The sequence below is a fragment of the Nyctibius grandis genome, chromosome 18 (genome assembly GCF_013368605.1).
Source record: "Nyctibius grandis isolate bNycGra1 chromosome 18, bNycGra1.pri, whole genome shotgun sequence".
NCBI lineage: Eukaryota > Metazoa > Chordata > Aves > Nyctibiiformes > Nyctibiidae > Nyctibius > Nyctibius grandis.
In genome coordinates, this window is record NC_090675.1 from 2,947,258 (window position 1) to 2,969,358 (window position 22,101).

The following is a 22,101-nucleotide window of genomic DNA, read 5'->3' on the forward strand; positions in this document are numbered from 1 at the left end:
GTTTCCTGGTTTCCCCCATTCCCAAATTTCCTTCCTGGTTTTTGGCTTCATGCCCTGATGGGAGAAAGAGGAAGAGGAGACCCCAAGCCGGGTTCTTCTGCAGCGTCTCTCACCCAGGGCCACCCTGGGACATGGTGACAGGGTTGAGTGGGGCATCTCCTTGCTGTGGGGTGTCGTGGGACCCAAAATGTGGGTGCTTCCCTGCCTGCCCTGGGCAAGGGGGGACCGAGGGGACCCTCCAGTTGCTCTAACAGGGCTGAGCATCCATGGGATGCAGAGCCCTGGCCGGCTCCTGGCAGCAACTCCCGCTGCTGGCTCCTCCGTGCCTCTGTGGAAATGAAGGCTCCTGGCTCCTCTCTGCATGGTAATAATGGGGGGAAAAAAAAAAAAAAGAGAGAAAAAAAGCCTTGTAATTAAGCAGTCAGCTGCCGTCCTCCCCGGGCAGGCTTGTCAGGAGATAAATGAGTGCGTGGGGCAGCCGGTGGCAGCGGGAAAGCCGGGGACGTCCCTTGGGGATGCCATGGGGTGGGAGATGCCTCCCCAGCGGGCTGGGACCCCCCCCACCCCGGGGAGGGCTTCCCCCAAGCCAGCATTTGGGCCCGTCCTCCTTGGGCAGCGTCAGACACCCCGGGCATCGCGGGCAAGGGTTGGCCCCAGGGGTGCTGCTTCCCAGCTAGGGAGAGGGGTGTCTGTCCTCTGCCTGCTGCCTGGAGCAGCACCCGTCCTCGGAAAAGCCTCTCCAGCGGGGTCCCCGCGATGGGAACACCCCGGAGAAACGGCTGCTGACAAAAGCTGCGTCCTCGAGCCCAAAGCCAGCTTGGAGAGCGAGGGAGGGTGCTCTGCCTTCAGCCCCAGTCGTTCCTCCTTGTGTAGGACTTCGCAGGAGAAGCGTTTGCGGGAGCCCCAGGTAAAGCCCAGGCGATGCCTCTGCACCGCTTTGGTAGTTAAGGGAGTGGATCTCCAGTGGGAGCATCCCGGGCTGGAGACTGAGGAACGGGTGCTTAGCCGTGTGCCAATGGCCTGAGGTGGCTGACTGGTTGATCCAGGAGATTTGGGAGCGTCTCCTCCCCCAGGCTCGAGGAGCATCAACCAGAGCCTCACCGCTGCAGCACCGCTCGGCAACGGTTGTCCTCTTCCGAGGGGTTATTTTTGGAGCCAAGTGAGGACACATTGACTGTGGTGGCAGAGGAAGGAGGCAGGGACACAGGAAGGTGACAGAGCAGGGAGAAGGCAGGCGGGGAACAGCCGGGGGGGAGCTTCACCTCCCCTTGCAGCCAGCTCCAGCCCATGGCCAGAGGGCATCAGCCCATGGCCAGATGACCCACGGCTGCACCCTTGCTGACCAGTGCCACTGGGGGATGCAAGGGGATATCTGAGGTCTTTGGGTCCATCCCCTTGCTGGATGGGGACAGTGCCCGGCGTGTCCCCAAGAGGGCTGTGAGGATGATGCCCATCCCTGCTCCGCACCCGTGCTGGTTGACAGTGGGGTCTGTGGGGCTCGGAGGGACCCCTGCCCACCCATCCCACTGCTACCGTACGGCTCCGGGTGCCACAGACCTGCGCTTTGCCAGGCTTTCCCCGGCACGAGGCTGGCGCAGAGCATCCTCCCCCCTTCACCACGAGCCAGCCCTCGCGGCACGGTGATGGGAACAGCCCCAGCCTTGCTTTGCAGATGGGGAAACTGAGGCAAGGGGCTGGAAGGGCACTGGCAGAAGACCCAGCTCTCTCGGTCACCGTCCCCATCAACCTGTGTGCCTGCACCTCTTTTGAGATGAATTTTTGCCTTTGGGTCTGGCAGGGTCCCCTCGCTGCCACGGGGGGAGAGGGAAGGCAGGGCAGGGACTAACCCCCGACTCTTTCTCTCCCTCCCAGGCGCTGCCAGCAGCGAGGCCGCCCATGCTGCCATGGCTCTCTACAACAACGGGGCCGACGTGCCTTCGCCCCAGGAAGCCTCCAATGGCTTCTCGCAGCCCGGCGCCTCGGGGACGTGGCACAAGGGCGAGGAGGAGGTGCGGGTGGTGGAGCCCAACCTGGTGAAGAAGGCTCACCGGGAAATCCTGGACCACGAGCGCAAGCGGCGGGTGGAGCTGAAGTGCATGGAGCTGCAGGAGATGATGGAGGAGCAGGGGTGAGTGGTGGGGGATCAGGGCTGGGCTGGACATGGACCCCATGGCTTGGGATCCTTCGGACCTCCTTGTACCTCGTTCTCCTCCTTTTTCCTCTCTAAAAAAATACCTTGATGTGGCAAATGTCCCCAGCTGGAAGTAAATCCATTTTTGGATGGATCAGACAGCTTTGGGGTGGCCTGGTGTGTTGGTTTGTGAAGCTGAATGCCTCCAAGAAACGCAGACTGAGAAGCGCATCCTCAGACATGCTGGAGCCTTGCTCCAGCCCCTCCGCTTGCAAACCCAGGCTCCCAGCTCCTCATGCTGGGAAACAGGAGGCAGGAAGGAGGCAGCCATCAGCGCTGGGATGGGAGATGGTCCTTCGCTGTCTCTTGTGTTGGGGAGACGAAGGAGAGCTGGGGTTTTGCCCCAGGTGAGGCTGTCCCAGTGCTTCAGCTTGCCCTGCCTCCCTTCTCTCCCCCCAGTTTGAGGGGAAGAGGATCCCCCTCGTCCTGCTGTGCCCCTGGCTGGGCACCACGAGCTGCTCCCCAGCCTTTGCTCACCCCCAGGGAAACAAAGGGCCAGGGAAAAGCCCGAAGGGCTGGAGAGCATCCCTGCCTGGGTGGGCAGGAGGGGCTGGGGGGCCAGCGAGGAGACCCCCGCCCCCACCAGCCCCACGGCCCTCCTGCTGGCTGCCCCACAGCTCTGGCACCAGCTGAACAGCCCGATCCCCCTGACAGCTCGCTAAAACCTGATGGATGGAGCAAATTCTTCAGCACACGCGGGCAGACGGGGACTGGTATCGGCTGGGGAGAAGGAAAATGGATTGAGGGAAGGCTTCGCCAAGGCTTTCATTAAGAGCGCAAGCGTGACCTAGAATTAAATTGTCTCACACAGACTGGAATAATGATTGTGCCTAATTTGTCGTTATGGAAATAAATAAGGCTGACCTGGCGCCTTGGGGAGCCCGGAGCCTCCTGTCGGGTTCCCGCGCCCTAGTAGGGATCTTACTACCAGTAGTATCATCACTGCAATGGGTAATAGCAATATTGCAACCGGTATTGTTGTTATTGCTATAATTGCCTTTGCTATTATTAAGGCTATTAATAACAATGATGGTGGTGATACACTGAAATGATAATATAATTACAGTAATAATCTTGGTCAACCTGGTTAATCCTCCGCCTGCTCTTCCCCTCCGCACAGGGCTCTCCGGGAGGGGGGGGGGCGCTGCATGGGAAGCGCTTTGCACCCCTGAGCATCCTGGCCATGGCCTCGGGGGAGTTATGGCCAAGGCAGGGCCCAGGGTGGGACAGCAGAGGAGGTTTTGCAGGGATTTAAGTTTCCATGAACGCTGATGGCTCCTCCTGCCTGCGCTGCGCCCGGCTGCTGCTCGCCCCAGGCTGCCTGCGCCCTTGTTCCCTGCCTGCAGCCTGGCTTTCTTGACCAGAAAAGAAGCGTCAGCAATTTTTCCTTCTTTCCCAAATGCATTCTGTGTGTTAAATGCAAAAGCAAAATCCCTCCAATGAGGGGGGTGCATGAGGGAAGGGGCTGGCGGGGTGCCCCTGCCTCCATCGCAGGGTGCAGGGGGGGTTCCTCGCCTTGGCCTTGCCCCCCACAGGTTTGCTAATGGCCCATCTGTCACCTCCTGTTTGGCCTCACCTCCCCTCTCCGAGAGCATCAGCCGCATCCGTAATAAGCTGCAGCAAACGCTCATCTTCCCTGGCAGACATCTTCCTGCTGCCGCTGCCCGGCCGATGGCCCCGGGGTGGCCGGGGCTGGTGGCTCTGTCCTCGTGGGGTGGCCACGCTCTGCCCGGCTGGCAGCATGGCCATGGAGGGTACGGTGCAGAGCAGCAGCTTGGGTTGCTGCCCCGTTTTCGGGGGTGCAGGGCGAGGGGAAGCAGCAGCCCTCCTCCTGCGCGGGAGTCCTGACCGGCTGGGGAATTAATGAGAGCCTTTCGGTGCAAATGAGCTCGTTAATATTAATTCCCCTTTCCTCACTGTTCCCCTTCATGGGCACCGCAGCGGGGGTAGGTGCTGCCACATGCCCCTCTGCACCCAGGGGCACCCAGGGGCACCCAGGGTGCTGCGAGGGGCATCACCATCCCCAGCACAGACTCTGCGAGGTGCCAGCCTTGGTGTCCGCGGGGCTCGGCCAGGCTGTGACACCCCGTTTCTGGGCTCGTTAGCAACGACGCTGATGGGACCTGACGGTGAGGATGGGCCACGAGCAGCCCCTTTACACAGCGTGGGTGAGGACAGGGATGCACACAGAGCCCAACCCCTTCCCTCCCAGGGCAGCAGCGTGGTGGTGACGTGGGGTCCCTCTCCCTTTGCCCTGTCCCCAGGGATGATGCTGAGAGCACCGCGGGGCCCTCCACCACATCCCTCTGTTGGGGTGGTTTTGGTCGAGGGGGACGCTCGGGTGCCCTTGTGCAGCCCGGGGATGCGGCACAGGACCGACTGCCCAGGGCTGTCACTTGTCCCTCCCCGGGGATGCCACGGGGATGGCTGGAGCGCTGTGGTTTGCCGCGCTGTTCTCAGATGCCAGGGACAAAGTGATTAGTGTCTCTTGTTAATAACCCTGCAGCGGCCTGAGTCAGCGTTCAGCGTTAGCGCAGAGCTGGCTCGGCTGCCGGGGCCCCGGCGCAGCCCAGGGACGGGCGAGGGAGGCTCGTGATGGGACGGAGGTGCCAGGCATGAACCCTGGCGACACCGGCTGCGATGCTGGGGGGGTTTGGCAGGGACGTGCCCCAAAAGCTGGGGCAGTGAGGGGGAATGACAACCTCAGGGTCATCCTCTTGTTTTACCCCTTCCTGATGTGCTTTGCTCTGCCAAGAGCTGCTGGGAGGGTGGTGACAGGAGAGAGGAGGGCACGGAGGGTGGTGGCAGGGGACCAGGCTCTCCTCCAGGCCCTGATGACTGTCACCATGCCATCTTTCCTTCTGACCAGCCCCTTGGGCCACATGTCACTCCTGAAGGTATGGAGGTCCTCAGCAGGTCCCTGGGGAGCCCACGCTCCGGCCATGGCAGCCCTGACTGTGTCTTTGCCCATCCAGGTACTCCGAAGAGGAGATCCGGCAGAAAGTGGGGACCTTTCGGCAGATGCTGATGGAGAAGGAAGGTGTGCTCACCAGGGAGGACCAGCATGGGCGCCAAATGTAAGTGAGGCAGCTCCAAGATGGCCCGTCTGTGTGTCCTGTCCATCTCTCAGCCCAGAGAGGCATGTCCCATATCGCCTCCGAGTATCGATGGGTGGGCAGGTGGGTGGGTTGAGATGGAGAGGGTATATATAGGGATGGTTGTATAGATGGATGGACATAGAGAGGGTATATAGGGTTGGATGGATGATTGGTTGGTTGGTTGATTTGGTGGCTGATTAGTTGATTTGATGGTGTGTTGGTTGGTTGGTTGGTTGATTTGATGGTGTGTTGGTTGGTTGATTGGTCGATCGGTTGGTTGGAGGCAGGGTTTGCCTCTCTGAGGCAGTGTCCTACCTCTGGAGAGGTTAGAGCTTATCCTGCACTGGTCTTCTGGAGCCCTGAGGGTGCTGTACAGAGAGGCCAGCATTGCAGTGCTCCTGTCCCAGATGATGAAACCAAAGTGCAGAAGGTCTTGATGCTCATCTCACCCCACCAGCCAGTGGCAGAGACCAAGCTGCAGGTTTGCTGGGCCTCACCTCTGCCTACTCCTGCCTCTTTGGGTCACCTCTCCTGCTCTCCCTGGGGCTGAAATCGCAGCTTCTGCCTCCAGCCAGGCGAGGACACCAGTTTCCAGTCCTTGCTCTTAACTCCATAATGCAGAATAGTCCTCCTGGCTGTGAAGCTGGGGTAACAGCTCAGCTGGCCATGGTTCAGCAGGTTGGCTGCTGTTCTGTAACACTAGAAATATTAATATTAGCAATAATAATAATTAATAATAGTAATAAGTTCTGTTGCAAGGGGCCCAGGCTGGATGGGCAGGGCTCGAGCCTGCTTCTCACCTGGGTAGACCCAGAGCCTGTGTGTCCGTCAGGCTGGTGTGACCCATGGAAGAAGCTTCTCCAGGGAGTTCCTGCCCCGTGCCTCCACCTCCTAATCGCTCCTCATGCTGCCTGTTCCCTGGGGGCTGCCTCTGTCCCAGGGGCGCTTGGGGCTCAGGTTAGGTGTTGGAGACGTGCCCCTCGCTCCTCCTGCCCCGCGCAGGGCTGTCCCCAGCCTCGCGAGGGTCCGCCCTGGCTCGGTGATGATTTATCTGCGCGATGCTCAATGGCCCAGGCAGCGCGGCTGGCCCGGCGCACACCATCCATCAGCCTGGAAACCAGGTCACTGGGGACGGGAATAGATGCTGCAGGTTCACTGAATATTAATGCTTCATTAGGGTCAGGAAATCAGGGCGCGGGGGGAGGCAGGGAAGCCATGGTGGGGTGGGAGAGCCTTCCTCCCAGCGCCCCACCAGCACGCCAGGCAGGCAGGGACATGGCTTGGCCCAGGGAGGGGGCCCACGGCCCTGGGGCAGCACGAGGCATTCAGCGTCCTCCTCCAGGCAGGAAAAACCAAGGCATGGGGAAACCAACCTGGCCAGGCCACCGAGCACATGTTAGCACGTGGCCTTTGCCCGTGGGGGCACGAGCCATCTCCAGAGCATCTTCCCGGGCAGGCTCGTTAGGGCTGGCGCTGTAACGAGCACGTAGGGAAGCCAGAGGTGCGTTCAGGTTACCCCGGCAGCCCGAGCTGTCACCTTTGTGGGCTTGCTTTTGCGATGCGAAGGGTGATCATTAAAGATTAGCCCAGGGGCTATAAATAATAGTGCTGAGCTGGGAGGAGCAGTCTCAAAGCAAGGGATTGCCTGGAGGAGAGCAAAGCCGGAGGAGGCTGGTAGGAGCCGGGTCTGAAGGAGGTGGCTCTTGGAGAGCGGTGACCTGAGCTGCCAAAGACCCTGCCAGAGGATGTCCTGGGTGCAAAAGGTCTGCGCTGGTTGAAGAGGCTGGACAAGGGAGTTAAATAAACTTTAAATAAATAGCCCCAGCCCTTGTGGTGGCTGGGAGAGTACTCAGCGAAACATCTCGTGGGCTGGCCCTGCTCCAGCACCTCGCTGGGCTTTTACAGCTCGGTCGTTGGCAGCCTGGACTGTGAGTCTGAACCAGCTGGTCTGGTTTCCAAGCAGATGCGAAAGCTCAGCATCATCTGCAAACCTCCCCAGGGGAAACTGAGGCACCGAGCAGAGCTGGGACCACCTGAGACCCTGGCTGGCTCTGTGCGCTCTCCCAGCTCCTGTCTCTGTGCACGCACAGCCCAGTCCCCAGGGACGAACTGCCTGATGGACAGGCTGGTGGGACTGGAAACAAAAGCGAGCGTGTGCTGGGTGGGATAATTGGGGCAGCACAAGCCTGTCTCGAGCCGCCAAGCACAGCTAAGGGGTGAGGTGCTGGCAGCAGGCTCTGGCGTGGAGCGCTGCCCGCTCACCGAGCAGAGAGAGTCCCACAGGGAATTATCCCTGCTTGCTCCTCTCTTTTCCTCTTTTCTCGCCCTTCCCACGGTTGGGTGGGTGGTAGAAAGGCTGCTCCTGCCCTTGGGGCATGGCCAAAGCAGGAGACACTTGGAGAGGACCCAGAAAGCCACGGCTGCGGCACAGGAGGGAGCCTGAGACCCGCTTGAGCGATCGTCCGCGGTCAGGAGGAGGATGCCTCGCTCGTAGTTTTGCTCCAAACCATTTTTAATTGGGTTAACCAGCCCAGGGCCTGCCTGCAGCCAGGGATGCCAGCACGTGCCGCTCTCGGATGGGAGCATCCCTCCGCTCAGCTTGGCTGGGCTGCCAAGGGACCGGCGCCGCAGGGGCTGCGCTTCTCCACAGCATCCCTGGCCACACGCCTCAGGCTGGGCAGAGCAGATGAGCCCACATCAGGTTTCCGAGGGCAAATCTCCCTTGGGAAGCAACCCCCGAGCTGGTGTGATGCCAGGCGCCCTCCAGGCACGGCCCCATCCCTTATGGTTCTCTCCAGAGCACCGGGATAGCCACGTCCCTCCCGGGGTGAGAAGTCCTACACCCCCCAAGATCAAAGGAGAGGCTCCCAGTGGGGTTTGATGCTGCCCCTGGGGATGGCAGAGGAGGAACGGGGAGGTGGGGGGGTGGCAGGGAGAGGCTGGGCAGGGACCCCTGGGTCCCTCCTGGCTGCCTAGTCCAGCTCCCAGGTCTCTGCCAAGCCCTCCCCGCAGCCCTGGTAGTCAATGGCAACCTCCAGCCGGTTTCCATGGCAGCAGGAAAAATTAATGCTGTTGAAGTCACTCAGGAGGGAGAGGAGACCCTGATGGCTCCAGGCCTGATGTTCCCCCACCCCATCTCACCTGGCCAGGGTGGGACATCACCCATCACCTGCCCGAAGCCTCAGTGCCCACTGGGGCGCTGGCCCCAAAGCCCGGATCATCCTGGGCAGCTCCCGCCGGCGGGCGGATCATCACCTCAATCCCCCGAGCCTCCTCCCGGCTCCTCTCCCCCCAATCCAGCCCCGCCGCCTACCTGGGCTGACCCCAGCGCCCCGCTCAGCCCCAGAACTGGGGCAATGCCAAAGGGGCTCCGAATGAGGCCGGACCCTGTGGGGAGATGGTGGCCCGAGTCCCACGGTGTCCCTGTGCCAGCCCGGGGGGGGATTTCTGCAGGGACAGGAGCCTCAGGAAGACCCCAAGAAGATCCCCACCACGGGGCTTTGCTTCACGTGGACCTCAAGTGATGTGACCAAGGTCCCCCGGGGATGCCGTGGCGGAGGGGATGTCCCCAGCTCCTGTAGCTGCGCCGGGGCTGTCCCAGGCTTCCCCCCAGCCCCTCCGGTGGGAGACAGGGAGCCCCGAATTAATCCTGCGCTTCCTCCTTGGGCAGCGTGATAGAAAACCACCACGGGGCGGACGGGGAGGAGTACGCGGTGGAGTACCCCGAGTACGGCGAGGGCTGCCTGCTGCAGTGCGACTGCTCGGCCGAGTGCTACCGCGAGGACGGCGGCCACCGCGAGTACAGGTCCGGGGACCCGCAGCGGAGCGGGTGGGCACGGCGTCCCCATCAGGGGATGCAGAGGCCAGGGGCCATCCCTTCTTCCCCCAGCCCTGTCTGCTTCCTCCCGCAGACTGAAAAGGCGCTCGAGCAGCTCCACCTCTCCTCCACCCAAGAAGAAAAAGAAAAAGAAATCGGGTCACCGCCGGAGCCGGTGAGTCCCTGGCTGTCCCTGCGCTGTCCCCGCACTGTCCCCTCTCCTCTTACCGGGCAGGATTTGGCTCCCTGAAGGGTCTGGCTCGGTCTACCGTCTGCTCCCCTCCCCGGTTAGCGCTGGCCTCCTGGGCAGGACGCTGTCCCTAATGTCCCTTTCTTCTCTGCCTTCCCCATGGCAGCAAAAAGAGGAAACCCGGCTCGGAGCGCAGGTGAGTGCCCGCCGGGCTGGGGAGGCTGCGGGGTCCCCGCCTGGCATGCACGGCCCCCCACCACCCACTGTCCCCCTCTGAAATCCCAGCGGGAATTGGCCACCCCGTCTCTTGCTGGAGGCTGCGGAGCCCACGAGGTGGCAATGGGACACAGCAGGATTCGGGTGCTCTGTGCAGGCAGCCAGAGCCCTTCTGCCAACAGCCCCTTTCTGTCCCCCACCCCAAATCCCCCCAGGAAACAACTCCCATGCGATGTTTGTGCATCCTGGGGGTGGTCCAGGGGAAGCGGGGTGCTGGGGGGGCGGCAGGACGGGACTCCCCTGGGCCACAGGGATGGGGCTGGCGAGTCCCCTGCTCCCCCCCTCAAGGGCACCCTCTTCCCCCCCCAACCCAGCTGCGACAGCTCTTCACCCATCCGCAAGGAGAAGAAAAAGAAGACTGGAAAGAAACACAGACGCGACAGGTAGGATGGACACCACGTTGGGCTGGGGACAGAGGGGCTGGCTGGGGACAGTGGGACTGGCTGGTGGCTGCCCAGGCCCTTGGGCTGGGGTGGGATGGAGGCACGGACAGGGACGGATGCTGACGGCTCTTCGCGGGGCCATCACCTCCTCACAGCAGCTGTCACCTGCCCCATCCAGCAGCCCACCTCGGGGCCACCCCACTGCCCTTGTCTCCATCCCCTGGGGCTGCCTGGCCTTCGCTCCTGGGTCTCCTTCACCTCTGCCTCCTCTTCCTCCCTCAGGTCTGAGTCGGGGTCGCGGAAGAAGAGAAGACACAGGTGAGGGTGATGGCTGCCGGGAGCCACCCCACTGCCACCAGCGCTGGCTCCCAGCTTCCCCTCTCAGGGACCCCGTGTCCCCTGCCCTCCCGCTGTCCCCATCCCCTCTGCCCACGGGGACAGACCCATCGGGTGTGAGTGTGGGCTGCCATCACCCGCCATCCGTCCGTCTGTCCCTCGCCTGGTGACATCCCCCTCACCCCCCAGCCAGACACCGCTGGGCATCCCCCATGCTTGGAGGTGGCCCAGGGCCACTCTGTGTGACTGCAGGGTCCCACATGGCCCCGAATGTCCCCTGGGGAGGAAGGGGTGACTCTGGGCAGCCCTGGCCAGGGTGAACCCTGGTGGCACCGCTATTTTAGGGCGAATAGGGGAGCAGCACATGGCCCCCACGGTCCCCCCAAAGCCAGCTGGGATCCCCTCCATGCGGTTTGGAGCTCGGTGGAGCCCAGCTCCAGGCAGGTCCTCCCCATCACTTGTCCCGCAGCCTCAGTGGCTCTGGGGGGGCCCCATGTGCTGTCCCTGCTCCCGTCTCTGCAGCTTTTGGCTCTTCCCGCAGGTCCCGAAGTCCCAAAAACAAACGGAAAGAGAAAAACAAAGAGCGCAAGAGGTGAGGGGCCGGGATGGCGGGGCGAGCGGGGCGGTGTGCCCCCCATGTGCCCCCCACGGCGGCTCAGCCTGCCCCCGGGCCCTCCGGCCACCCTCTCCGCAGGTCCCGCAGTGAGTCCCCGGCCTGGCGCTCGCACCGGCGCAGCTCCTGCAGCTCCCACAGCGCCTCGCTCTCCTCCGACGACAGCGGCTCCAAATCCCCCGGCAGGTAGGGGCAGACCGGGACCCCTGGCCCCACCGCCAGCAGCCCCCAGGATGGGGACCCTTGATGGGTAGAGGGCAGGGAGGCGGGTGGCAGAGGTGTCCCTGGGATGGGGACCCTTGGGGATGGAGGGCAGGGAGGCGGGTGGCAGAGGTGTCCCAGTGATGGGGACCCTTGGGGATGGAGGGCAGGTGGGTGGCAGAGGCGTCCCCGTGGCGGCTCACGCGCGGTGCCCCGCAGGCTGAGCCCCAAGCGCCGGCAGGACGGCCCCAAGGGCAGCAGCGCCCGCTCCAGCCGCAGCCCCTCGTCGCCCTCGCCCCGCCGCTCGGCCTCGCCGCACCAGAACGGGCACAAGGGCAGCGCCCAGAACGGCCGCCACAGCCAGGGCACCCCGCTCCTGGAGCCCGCGGATGTACGTAGGCTTTTCTTGGATCACCGTTCGCTTCCCTCCCCTCCTCCCTCTGCAGGACCCCCCCCACCCCTGCTCTCCTCTCCCCTCCTTCCCTCCTCGCCCAGCCAGGGCACAGGGGGGACACACGGGGTGCAGGGTGCACCCCCCCAGCACCCATCAGCCTTCCGCTGGGTGCCCGCTCTCCCTGGGGGAGCCAGCCCATCACCTCGGGACAGGTATTGGGGCAGCCAACAGGTCATCCCCCCTCCGCCAAAACCACACATCACTGCAGATGTCACCCCCCTGGGGATGAGGGCTCGGCAAGCCAGGGTCACCCCCGGGCTCGGCACCCCACTGGGGGTGGATTGAGCCCAAACAGCCAAGAAATGGGTAAAGCTGGAAAATTCTTCCTTCCCCGCCAGCCCAAACTCTCCCCAGTGCAAAGGTGTCAGCACCAGCGCTCAGGACCCCAGCACCCAGTTTGTGCCCAGTCTGGGGACTGGGGCTAGGCCAGGCTAGGGTTTGGAGGGGGTTTGGTGCTGGGTGCTCAGACTTGAGGAACTCAGGGTCCCCATGGCGGGTGACATCGGAGCCAGATGTCCCCAGCGCTGCCTGGGCGCCCCAGGGGTCCTGGTGAAGCCACACTGAGTGGGGCAAAGCCCCAACCCAGTGGGACCAGGGGGCCAGCCCCAGTTTAACCAGTGCTGGGGTGACAAGGAGCCCGCTGTGGCTAGTGGGGGGCTGGAGGCAGGGTGCTGATGTTCCCCACTAATGGGGGGCACACAGGTCCCTGCTTGCTCCAGGGGACTTTATTCCCATGGGCGAGGTGCCACGGGGATGGTCCTGGGCTGGCAGCACCCAACAGTACCACCCCAATGCCTGCGGGGCTGGGGGCACCCCAGAAAATGGGGCCAGGAGCCCCTCACCCCATACCCACCTCCCCTTCGCCCGCCCCAGCCCAGCACCCAGCACCGAGCACCACCCAGCACCCTGCCCTCCTCTCGGGGCACCTCTCTGCTTTCTTCTTCCCTGTGGTTTTGGCTGGGGCGTGGGAGGGGGGTTCGGGTGCCCACCCAGGCACCCTGCTTGCCCCCTGCCCACCACCCCCAGCACCCAGCATCGCCCAGGCCGCCGAGCTCCCACGGCTCCCCGGCACCAGCGGGACTTTTCTCCGACAACTTTCTCTCTCTTTCTCTCTCTCTCTCTTCTTTCTCTCTCTGGTTTCTATTTTTTTTTTTTCTTTTTAATACCATCTGTGTTTTTCTTTAGCCTCCCATTTGAAAAAAACCCAAACGGTAATATACACTTCCATTTCTTGCTCAGCAGAAGCAGGGACGAGGGGGAGGGAAGGGCAATGAAATGTGCTTTCTTTCCCCCCCTCTCCTTGTTTTAGTTTCCTCCCTCATGATTTCTTTTCTTTTCCCTTGTGATGTACAGAAATGCAAACGATACATATCTCTTATTTTTTTCCCCCCTCTCCCCGTTGTCGTCGTGTTGTTCTAGAATTTTTTGCTTTTGTGTGTGTTAATGTGGAGAAGAAAAAAAAAAAAAAAGCCGATGTGTTTTCTAAATATTTACAACCGCTGAACGTTGTATTTCCATTTTGAAGAAGGAATTTAAAAGGGAAGATAACCGAGCAGCTCCGCACCACAAAGGCAGTGGGCAATGCCCTTTGCCTCCTGGATTGGCCACTGCCCTGCGGGTGGGTTTCCTCCACGGGTGCGGGACGAGGCCCTTGGGTGCTGGGTTAGCCACCCCCCCAAGCCAAGCACCCTATGGCCACCCTGGGTGCCTGCATCCTGCATCCCGGCAGGATGGATGCTGAGCATCCTCGGTACCCGCCGCCCCACCTCCCCCAGACCCCAAAAGCTCCGCTCTCAGCCCGGCCCCGGGGTGAGCCGTGTCCCCCCCAGCACCCCGGGAGGGTGGGGGCACCCCGGGGCACTGCACGGTGTTGCCTTCCCTTTTAAATCCCCGCTCCCGTCTCCATCCATCCCTGCTGCCTTCCTCCCAGCTCTCTCCTCCTCCTCCTCGCCCACACGCACCCTCCGGCCCCTCTTTCTCTCCGGTTTTTCTTTGGGCCAACACGACCTGACCCCCCTCGCCGTGTCCCACCTCCATCCATCGCCTTCCCTGCATGTTATCCGGGACTTTGCCGTGTTGTAGAGTGACTTTTTAAGACCGAAATGCAGCCGGGTTACAGCCACCAGCCAGCAAACCCCCCCCACCACAGCCGCCCCGCTCGGTGGCCACCCCCAGCCTTCCCATTTAAAAAAAGAAAAATTAAAATAAAAACCAACCTAACGAGACCAATTTAAAAAATAATTTAAAAAATTCTAAACGGGATTAGCCGAGGGGTCTGGATCGCCGTACTAAAGAGTCCTTGTCTTTTTCCCATTCTGCCCTCCAAATGTGGAGATTATTGTTTTCTTTTTTTTTATTATCGCATTCCTGTCACTGCCAATCGCGAAGGTAGGTATTTCGTCCGCCTCTGCACGTTCACTTCTGCAGATGAGCCTGTTGAAAAGCACCGTAGCTTGATTTAATGTTATTTTTCTCTTTCTTTCTGACTTTCTTTCTCTTTTTTCTCGCTCTCCTTCTCTGTCTCTCTTTCATTTTGTCTCTTTTTGGTGGCTCTATATAATTTTTTTTTTATTTGTATGGTTTCCCCAGTTAGCTGCAAAGCCATGCTCTTCTCTTACGTTCTTTATATTTTTTTGCCCTGTCCACGTACTATTTTTTTCTTCCTTCCTCCCTTTTTCTCTTCCCCGTCTCCTCGTGCCGTCGGTAGAATGCATTTCTGTGTCTTTCAGCCCTCCGAATTTGTGTTCGTTTCCATCCAGGGGCCAACCACGGCTGCTCCGTTTGGGTCTTAGGGGTCGGGTAACGAAGGTGAACGTAATTAGTGAGAAATAGGGGCAGTGGGCAGAGCCCGCGGGTGGGAGCAGCAGCAGATCCTGGGCACAGGGGGTTTCGGGGTGGGTGGATGGGGTGAGAAATGAGAAATACGGGGAGATGTGTGGGTTTAGCCCCTCCTCGGGCCAGGGCAGACCAAAAAACTCCCAACCCAGGGGAAATATCGGGGGGCTGCAGCGGGGAAAGATTGAAATCCTCCCTGGAGAGAGGCAGGCGCGGGGCATCGCGGTGCCCGAGGAGCAGGGGACAGCGGCCCAGCCCCGGCCGGCCCAGCCACGGGCCCCTGGCGGGGGTTTTCCCTTCAGGGCCGGGCCTTTGCCGATCTGGATGGATTTGGGGTGCTGTTCCCTTTGGTGCACATCTGGGCAGGAGACCCCCCCGCGCCCACCCCAGGGGCTGGGTGGGAACCCCACGGCGTGGCCGGCCGGCACCGAAACACCGCCCTGGGAAAGAGGAAATCCCTCTCTTCCTCTCCTCTTCTTCCTCTTCTTCTTCTTCTTCATCTCTGCTTTTATTTTTCCCCGCCTGGGTGCGGGGCCCGGCGCAGACTTGGCCAAACCCCGCTTCCAGGGCTGCCACATCCCCTTGGCGGGGTCCGTGTCCCCCAGCACTCGCAGGGGAGTTTGTGCCATCGCCGCCAGCCTTCCCCCTCGCTGGAGCCACTGCAACAGATTGTTTAAAAAAAAACCCCAAATTCCCCCATTTTGGCTCCAGCGGGCTGGTCTGCGGCTGGAGGGGCTGGCTCATGCGCAGGGACAAGGAGGTGATGGGGGACGTGCCACCAGTAGGGTGCGGAGCGGCTGGGGTGACCCTCGTGGCCCCGGGATGCTCGGGGACGTGATGGCTTCGCGTCCCTTTTGCAGCATCTTCGTGGCAGTCCCCAGGCTCCCCCCTGGTGCCTCGCCAGCTTCTTTTGAGGGAGAAAAGAATTTAGGAGGTGGCGGGGCAGAGGTGTCCCTGGGACGGGGACCTTTGGGATGGAGGGCAGGGAGGCAGGTGGCAGAGGTGTCTCCATGATGGGGAGAGAACCTCGTCCTCGGGGATTAATCGAGTGGGTGCGTTTGGGGTGAGGGGCCAGAGGGGAACTGGGGTCACCAGCCCCCAGCTTACCCCTGGCCAGGGTGACCCCAGCCCCGGCACCACCCCAATCCCCCTGAACGCTGTTAGATCCCCTCGGCTGGGCTCAGCACCCCCCTGCACAGGATTTACCCCTCCAGGGATGCTCAGGGACCCAGTGCCGGGCTGCAGCTGGGCGAAGGAGACCCCCAAAGCCCCCCGAGCCGGGGTTTGCCGGCTCGGTCATGGCCAGCGGCGCAGGAGCCCTTCCCACCCATCTCTTTGGTCTAGAGATGTCGGGGAGGAAACCCCAGGCAGCGGCTGCGGCTCCGAGGAGCTCAGAGATTTGGGAGCCACTTTGTGATGGACCCCGGGGCCGGGCAAAACCCCCCCAGCCCTCGGCGAGAGCCCGGACGGGGCCCTGGCCACGGCGGTGGCGCAGGGTTCCCCCTCCCCGTAGGAGAAGGGAGTTGGTTTGTTTTATTTCTCCTCTCTCTGTCTCTCTCTTTTCTCGCTCTTTCTTTCTCTCTTGCATTTTTGTGAATCTAATGATGCACTTATATTGCCCCGCTTTTCCCTTCTCTTCATACCTTACCTACTAAAGGAGGAAATGCCACTTTTTTGGTAAGTGGATGTTAACCAAGAGGGACTTAAAAAAAAAAAAAAGCATATAATGGAAAAAAAAAAAAAAGGAAGCAGAAAGCAAAGTCTGTGTTGAGTGCTGAGGAGGACTCAGCAGTTCCCTGCAGAGTCACAGCTCGATGCGTGTCCCAGGAAGAGCTCAGAGACGTTCGTTTATCTCAGTAACGAGGACATTTGTGAAGTTTTGCTTTGGTTTTGTTTTTATTTTTATTATTTTTTTAATTTGATTTGGATGGTTTTTTTCTTCTTTCTTTTTTTTTTGGTTTCTTTTTTGCCTTCTCGCCCCCCCTGGCCCCCCCCCCCACCTCCCTGCCTTACCCTCCATTGTCGCTCTGTGCTGTCCTCCTCGTCCCTTGAGCTGTTTGAGGCCCAAAGCTGCACTATCTACCTCTAAAAACGACACGTCCCCGACCACGGCTCTCTCTAGATGTGCATGCCTCTGTGTGAGCAGACCCCCACCACCTCTTTGGTTTGACCCTTCCCCTCGGCTCACTCTGATTTACTCTCCCCCACCTCCCCCCCATCACCTCCTCTCATCTTTTATTTTTCCCCCCCAATTTTTCTCCCTTCGTTTGGGTTTTACCCCCTTTTCCCTTCCCCTCTCTAGGTCAGGGCGGGTGGGCACCGGGGTTTGCTTTATCCCCACTCCAGGTGTTTTTGGGGGGGGATCGTTTCTTCCCCTTCTTCTCCCTCCCTCATGACTTGGGGGTTTCTTGGATTTTGTTTTTTTTTCGCTCCCATCCCACCCCTTCCTTTGGGTTTGTTTTGTTTTTTTTTTTAATTTAATTTCCCTTATTTTCTTTTGGCGTTTTGCATGCGGAGGTTTGCATGACCCACGTTGTTGAGGGCGAGAGGAAGGAGCAGGGTAGCGTCTGTGTAGCCTGCCTTATGCGATGTGCATTGACGTTGTGAGCCCGCCGCTGGCCCCACGCCCCCCGCTAAAATCCCCCTTCTCCTTCTTTCTTCTCTTCTCCCCCCCCTCCGCCTTCCCCCCTTCTCTCTCTCTCCCCCCTTGCCAGAGGCCGGCCTCGGCGTCCCCCTCTCCGCGGGCTCACGGCAGGACGGACCCTCCGTCCCCCCGCGCCCGGGGGGGCCGACACGGTGCCCGCAGCCCCCGGTCGCCCACGCCGGAGCGGGCCAAGCGCGGCCACCGGCATCGCTCCCGCAGCGCCTCGCCGCCGCCCCGCCACCGCGGCCAGAGCAAGGGGAGGCCACCAGCCCCCCGGGACCCCCCGCCGCCGCCGCCGCTCAGCCCCGCTGGCTACAGCAGCGACTCGGAGGGGTCGGTGGGCTCCCAGCCCTACCACCCACCGCTCGGCCCCGACAGGAACCACGGTGCCCACGGCAAGAAGTAAGGGGGTCCTCGGGATGGGGTCACGCTGTCTCTGCCAGGCCGTGGGAGGTGACAGAGCCTGGCCTTTGGTAGTCGGGGTGCAGCCCTACGTGGGCACCCTGGTTCCATCCAGGCAACGATTTGGGGACCGAGCTGGGGACCAGGGCAGGGTTGGGATGCTTGAGGGATGAGGATGGGGATGGAGATGGGGATAGAGATGGGGATGGGATGGGGATGGGGCTGGGGATGGAGATGATGGGGATGGAGATGGGGAAGGGGATGGGGATGGGATGGGGATGGGATAGGGATGGGGCTGGGGATGGAGATGATGGAGATGGGGATTGGGATGGGGATGGGATGGGGATGGGGCTGGGGATGGAGATGATGGGGATGGAGATGGGGAAGGGGATGGGGATGGGATGGGGATGGGATAGGGATGGGGCTGGGGATGGAGATGATGGAGATGGGGATTGGGATGGGGATGGAGATGGGGATTGGGGTGGGGATGGGGATGGGATGGGGATGGGGATGGGATGGGGATGGAAATGGAGATGATAGGGATGGAGATGGAGATGATGGGGATGGAAATGGAGATGATGGAGATGGAGATGGGGATGGAGACAGGGATGGGGGTGAGGATGGGATGGGGATGAAGCTGGAGCTGGAGATGGGAATGGGGACAGGGATGGGATAGGGATGGAGATGGAGATGGAGACAGGGATGGGGTTGGGGATGGGGACGGGGACGGGGATGGGGAAGAGCCAAGGCGGTTTGGTGCTGGCACACTGCAGGAAGGGTGATCCCCACGAGGAATGATCCCAGCGTGAAGGGCAGTGCCTGGATGGCTGTGTGGGATCACAGCATCCCGCAGGGTGCAGGATCCCAAACAGGAAAGCACCCTGTGCTTTATCATCAGGGATGCAGCCCAGCTGAAAACTGGGGCCGTGTGGGTGCATCAGCTGCTCCCCCAGGGGAACCCGGGGTCCCCGGCTCCCGCGCTGACACCCTGCCAGCCATGGCAGGCGAGATGCGAGGAGGTGCTGGGGTCTGCCTTCGCAGGGTGAAGGAGAGGCACCACCGGGGCCGGCCCAACAGCAGCTCGGAGTCGTCGGCCAAGCACTCCCGGCACGCCTCGGAGCGGAGGAAGAGCCCGTCACCCAGCCCCGGCCAGCGCAGCAGCTCCTGGAGCTCCAGTGGCTCCATCTCCAAGTCCCGCTCCCGCTCCCGGGAGAAGAGAGCAGGACGCAGCCGCTCCCGCTCGCCCTCGCCCAAAAAACCCCCCAGCAGGTCAGTCCCTGGGGGGGGGTTCATCATGGGGGATGCAGGCACCAGCAATGGGCTCAGCAGGGTGGTCCCCGCTCCCCCGGGGCTTGGGGAGGGGGTTACAGGTCATCGCTGTCCCCGGTGGCACTGGAAGTGCCAGCCCTGGGTGAGGGTGTCACCTCCGTGGGTTGCGTGGGCTGTCCCTGCATCCCACCTGGGACCCCAGCCCACACCCCTGACACTCCTCCTCCTCCTCGTGGTGTAGAGAGAAGGACAACGAGCCTCGAACACGCCATGGTGACGCCGATCCTGCCCGTGCCCGGCGCCGCTCCAGGAGCTACTCCCCCATCAGGAAGAGGAGACGTGACTCCCCCAGCTTCATGGAGCCCAGGAGGATCACAAGGTGGGTTCTGGCACGTGGTGAAGCCTCTGCCGTGGATGCTGGCACAGCCCAGGGCTGGGCTCTGCTGTCAGCCAGCCCCGAAGGATGCATGGATGGTGGATGGTGGATGGATGGATGGGTGGTTGGGTGGATGGATGGATGAGTGGTTGGGTGGAGGAATGGATGAGTGGTTGGGTGGATGGATGGATGGGTGGATGGATGTGTGATTGGGTGGATGGATGGATGGATGGGAGGGTGGATGGATGAGTGGTTGGGTGGATGAATGGATGGGTGGTTGGGTGAACAGATGGATGGGTGGATGAATGGGTGGTTGGCTGGCTGGCTGGATGAGTGGCTGGGTGGATGGCTGGGTGGATGGATGGGTGGGCAAAGGTATTAGCAGCCCTGCAGATGGATAGATAACCCCGAGGATGACCGGCTGGGCGAATCGGCTAGCCCAGACTGACAGATAACCAGACTGCCTCCTATATTACACTGCTCATCTCTTCCCATTTCGAGGCATGAAAACAGGAATTCGGCTTAATCCCTGTGTGTATTCCAGCAGGATCTACGGCCACGAGCGTGCCTTTCCCCTCCCCTCCAAAAGCTGTTTTTTCCTCCTTGGGATCCTACTGACTCAGGATGCTGGGCTGTAAGACAGGCAATGTTTAGTGCCAGACAAACACGGCGTGCATACACAGCACCTCGTTAGTACGCCGTGCTGAGATTACCTTGGTCCTGACCTGTTTGTCCCTCCTGCTATCAGCGGGGAGGCCGGGGCTGCGGGGTGGAGGAGGCTGGGTTCTCAGAAATCACCTCTGGCTCGCTGTGGGAAGGGTTTTATTTTGCCTGGGCTGGACTGAAGTTGTAAGGAGGGAGGACAGGAGAAATGCTGCTCATACAGTGGGTCAGAGCTCCCTGCACCCTCCCCGACGATGCCCTGGAGAGAACAGGGGCTGGGAAAGGTGCTCCCGGCCTCGAGGAAGGTTTCCCAGCCCGGGCACCATCCCTCCTGCTCCGTGCCCGAGCTGGGTTTTGCTGGGATGTTCCCAGGAAGGTGGCAGGGCCTGGCTGGAGGACACAGCCCACAGTCCCTGTGGGGACCATCCCTCATCCCTGTCATCCCCCGGGATGGATGGGGACAGCAAACCCAGCTTCACCAGGAGGTCAGGAGGAGCAGAGCTGTTCCTGCGAGGCTCCGAGGATGCTGCAGGGAGGGGAGCACCCCCAGCCCCCCCTCACCTGCCCCAGGCAAGCCCCGTAGCGGCCAGAAGCCCCCAGGCCTTTCCTTGCCCTCCTGCCCTGTCCCCAGCCCCCGTCACCCCCCACCACCCCAGAGTCCGGCACCGTGTGGTCCTGCCTCAGTGATGCCAACTTCTCCTTTTCCATTTCATCCCAAGGTCCCTCTCGGAGAGCATCGCCGCCCGCCTGGCTCCCAGGGTAACCTCCCGCCTTCCCCCTCCTCCCGGACCCCTCTGTGTCTCACCCCCCGGGGTGCCCTGGGCACCCAGCCGCCCCCCAGCCACGTCTGTGTCTCTCTCTTCAGTCTCACTAACACCGGCTGGGAGAAGGGGACGAGGCTCCCGATGTCGCTGCCCCCCGTGTCCCCCCATCCCCGCTGCCCCCGTGCTCCCCACGTCCCTCCTCATCCTCAGGCGCCAGCGGGCTGCAGCTCGCCTCCCACTAATCCCCAACGTCTCTTTTTCAGCAGCTTTCAATCTTTGGTGTCTGGGAAACACAAAAGCCACATTAACCTGCTCACTTTCTGCCCTCCCCGCTGCCTAATCCAGGACTAACACCCCAGAGGGGGCTGGGGAGGAGGAAGGGGATGGAGGGGGGGGGGTGATGCCGGGTGGCCGCATCCTGACACCCCGCAGCTGGTCCAGGCCTGGCTGCCCTGCGGGGATGCTCGGCCGCGCCAGGGGAGCCGGTGTCGGTCCCCCCCGTCCTCACGCTGCCGCTGGGGCCGTGCCTCAGTTTCCCTTTTCCCTTTGCAGCGCTCGCAAGCGGCCCATCCCCTACTACCGCCCCAGCCCCTCGTCCTCCAGCTCGCTGAGCACCTACTCGTATAGCCGCAGCCGCAGCCGCAGCTACGACAGCTACAGCACCAGCCGCAGCCGCAGCCGGACTCGCAGCCCCCCCAGCCGCTCCCGCAGCCCCAGCTACAACAGCCGCAGCAGCTCCGAGAGCGCCGGCTTCTGAGCAACCCCCCCGGCCCCCAGCAGCAGCCCCCCCCCCCCACCTGTGCCCCATGGAGGGACAGGGACCACCGGGGAGGGGGAAAAGAGCCGGGGGCTGCTAAGGACAGACTTGGCGGCGGGGGAAAACGGGGGCCAAGAACTCAAATGGGTCCTTGCATCGCCCTGGGAGGGAGCAATCCCCCCGCCCCGGGGTGTTTTTGGGGTGGGGATGGGGTGGGGGGGGACATCTTCTTATTTCTGCGAGCGCTGGTGTGGGGTGGGACGGGGTGGGCGAGCACAGAGTGAGGGAACAAATTGCTCAGCAGAGACCTTGGGGTGAGCGGGGGGGGGCCCACCAGGAGCCCCCCGAGGCTTTTTTGGATTGGTTTGACTTTTTTAGCACAAGTGTATACTTGGGGGGGGGGGGGGGCAGGAGGGGGCTTCCTGCCCAGGCTGGGCTGGAGGGCGCGATGCCAGCCTCAGGGGAGCCCCAGATTGCCCCCGTGTCCCCGTGGTGTCCTGGGGACAGAGGCACCGCAAACCATTTTAGCCCCCCCCCAGCCCAAGCACACGCCGAGCCACGGATGAACAAACCCCGGCACCCAGCGGCACCCAGCGAATCTCATCACAAGCGGGGAGGTCCGGGGTGGGGCACCCCCATGGGTTAACGCTGCTCGTCCCGGCTCAGGACCTGGCCCCAGCACCCATCCACCTCACCCAGTTTGGGGGGGACCGGAGGGAGCTGTGGGGCTGAGGGCTGGGCTGGGGCTTTGCCACCCCCGGGGCTGCATCCAGCCATCCTCTGGCTTCGGTGTACGTACCCCGCCTCCGTGCTGGCAGCCCCCGGCCACCCC

At 62.0% G+C, this 22,101-nt stretch overlaps 1 protein-coding gene across 1 annotated transcript; it reads left to right on the plus strand.

Moving 5' to 3' along the window:
• Positions 1-1,904: 1,904 nt before the first annotated feature.
• On the plus strand, positions 1,905-21,269 carry SRRM3 (serine/arginine repetitive matrix 3). The gene is made up of 14 exons (XM_068415827.1): positions 1,905-2,128; positions 5,167-5,268; positions 8,960-9,094; positions 9,201-9,281; positions 9,463-9,492; positions 9,887-9,955; positions 10,238-10,273; positions 10,833-10,883; positions 10,986-11,090; positions 11,325-11,496; positions 17,109-17,440; positions 18,482-18,709; positions 18,951-19,088; positions 21,065-21,269. The coding sequence occupies exons 1-14, from the start codon at positions 1,905-1,907 to the stop codon at positions 21,267-21,269; spliced, it is 1,908 nt and encodes a 635-aa protein (XP_068271928.1).
• Positions 21,270-22,101: the final 832 nt, after the last annotated feature.

What these genes read in the sequence shown, in the direction of transcription:
- SRRM3 (XM_068415827.1), top strand. Translation starts at nt 1,905, where the DNA reads ATGGCTCTCTACAACAACGGGGCCGACGTGCCTTCGCCCCAGGAAGCC. An exon ending in GACCAGCATGGGCGCCAAAT is followed by an intron (nt 5,269 to 8,959) that starts GTAAGTGAGGCA and finishes CTCCTTGGGCAG; the next exon opens with CGTGATAGAAAACCACCACG. An exon ending in CCCAAAAAACCCCCCAGCAG is followed by an intron (nt 18,710 to 18,950) that starts GTCAGTCCCTGG and finishes CTCGTGGTGTAG; the next exon opens with AGAGAAGGACAACGAGCCTC.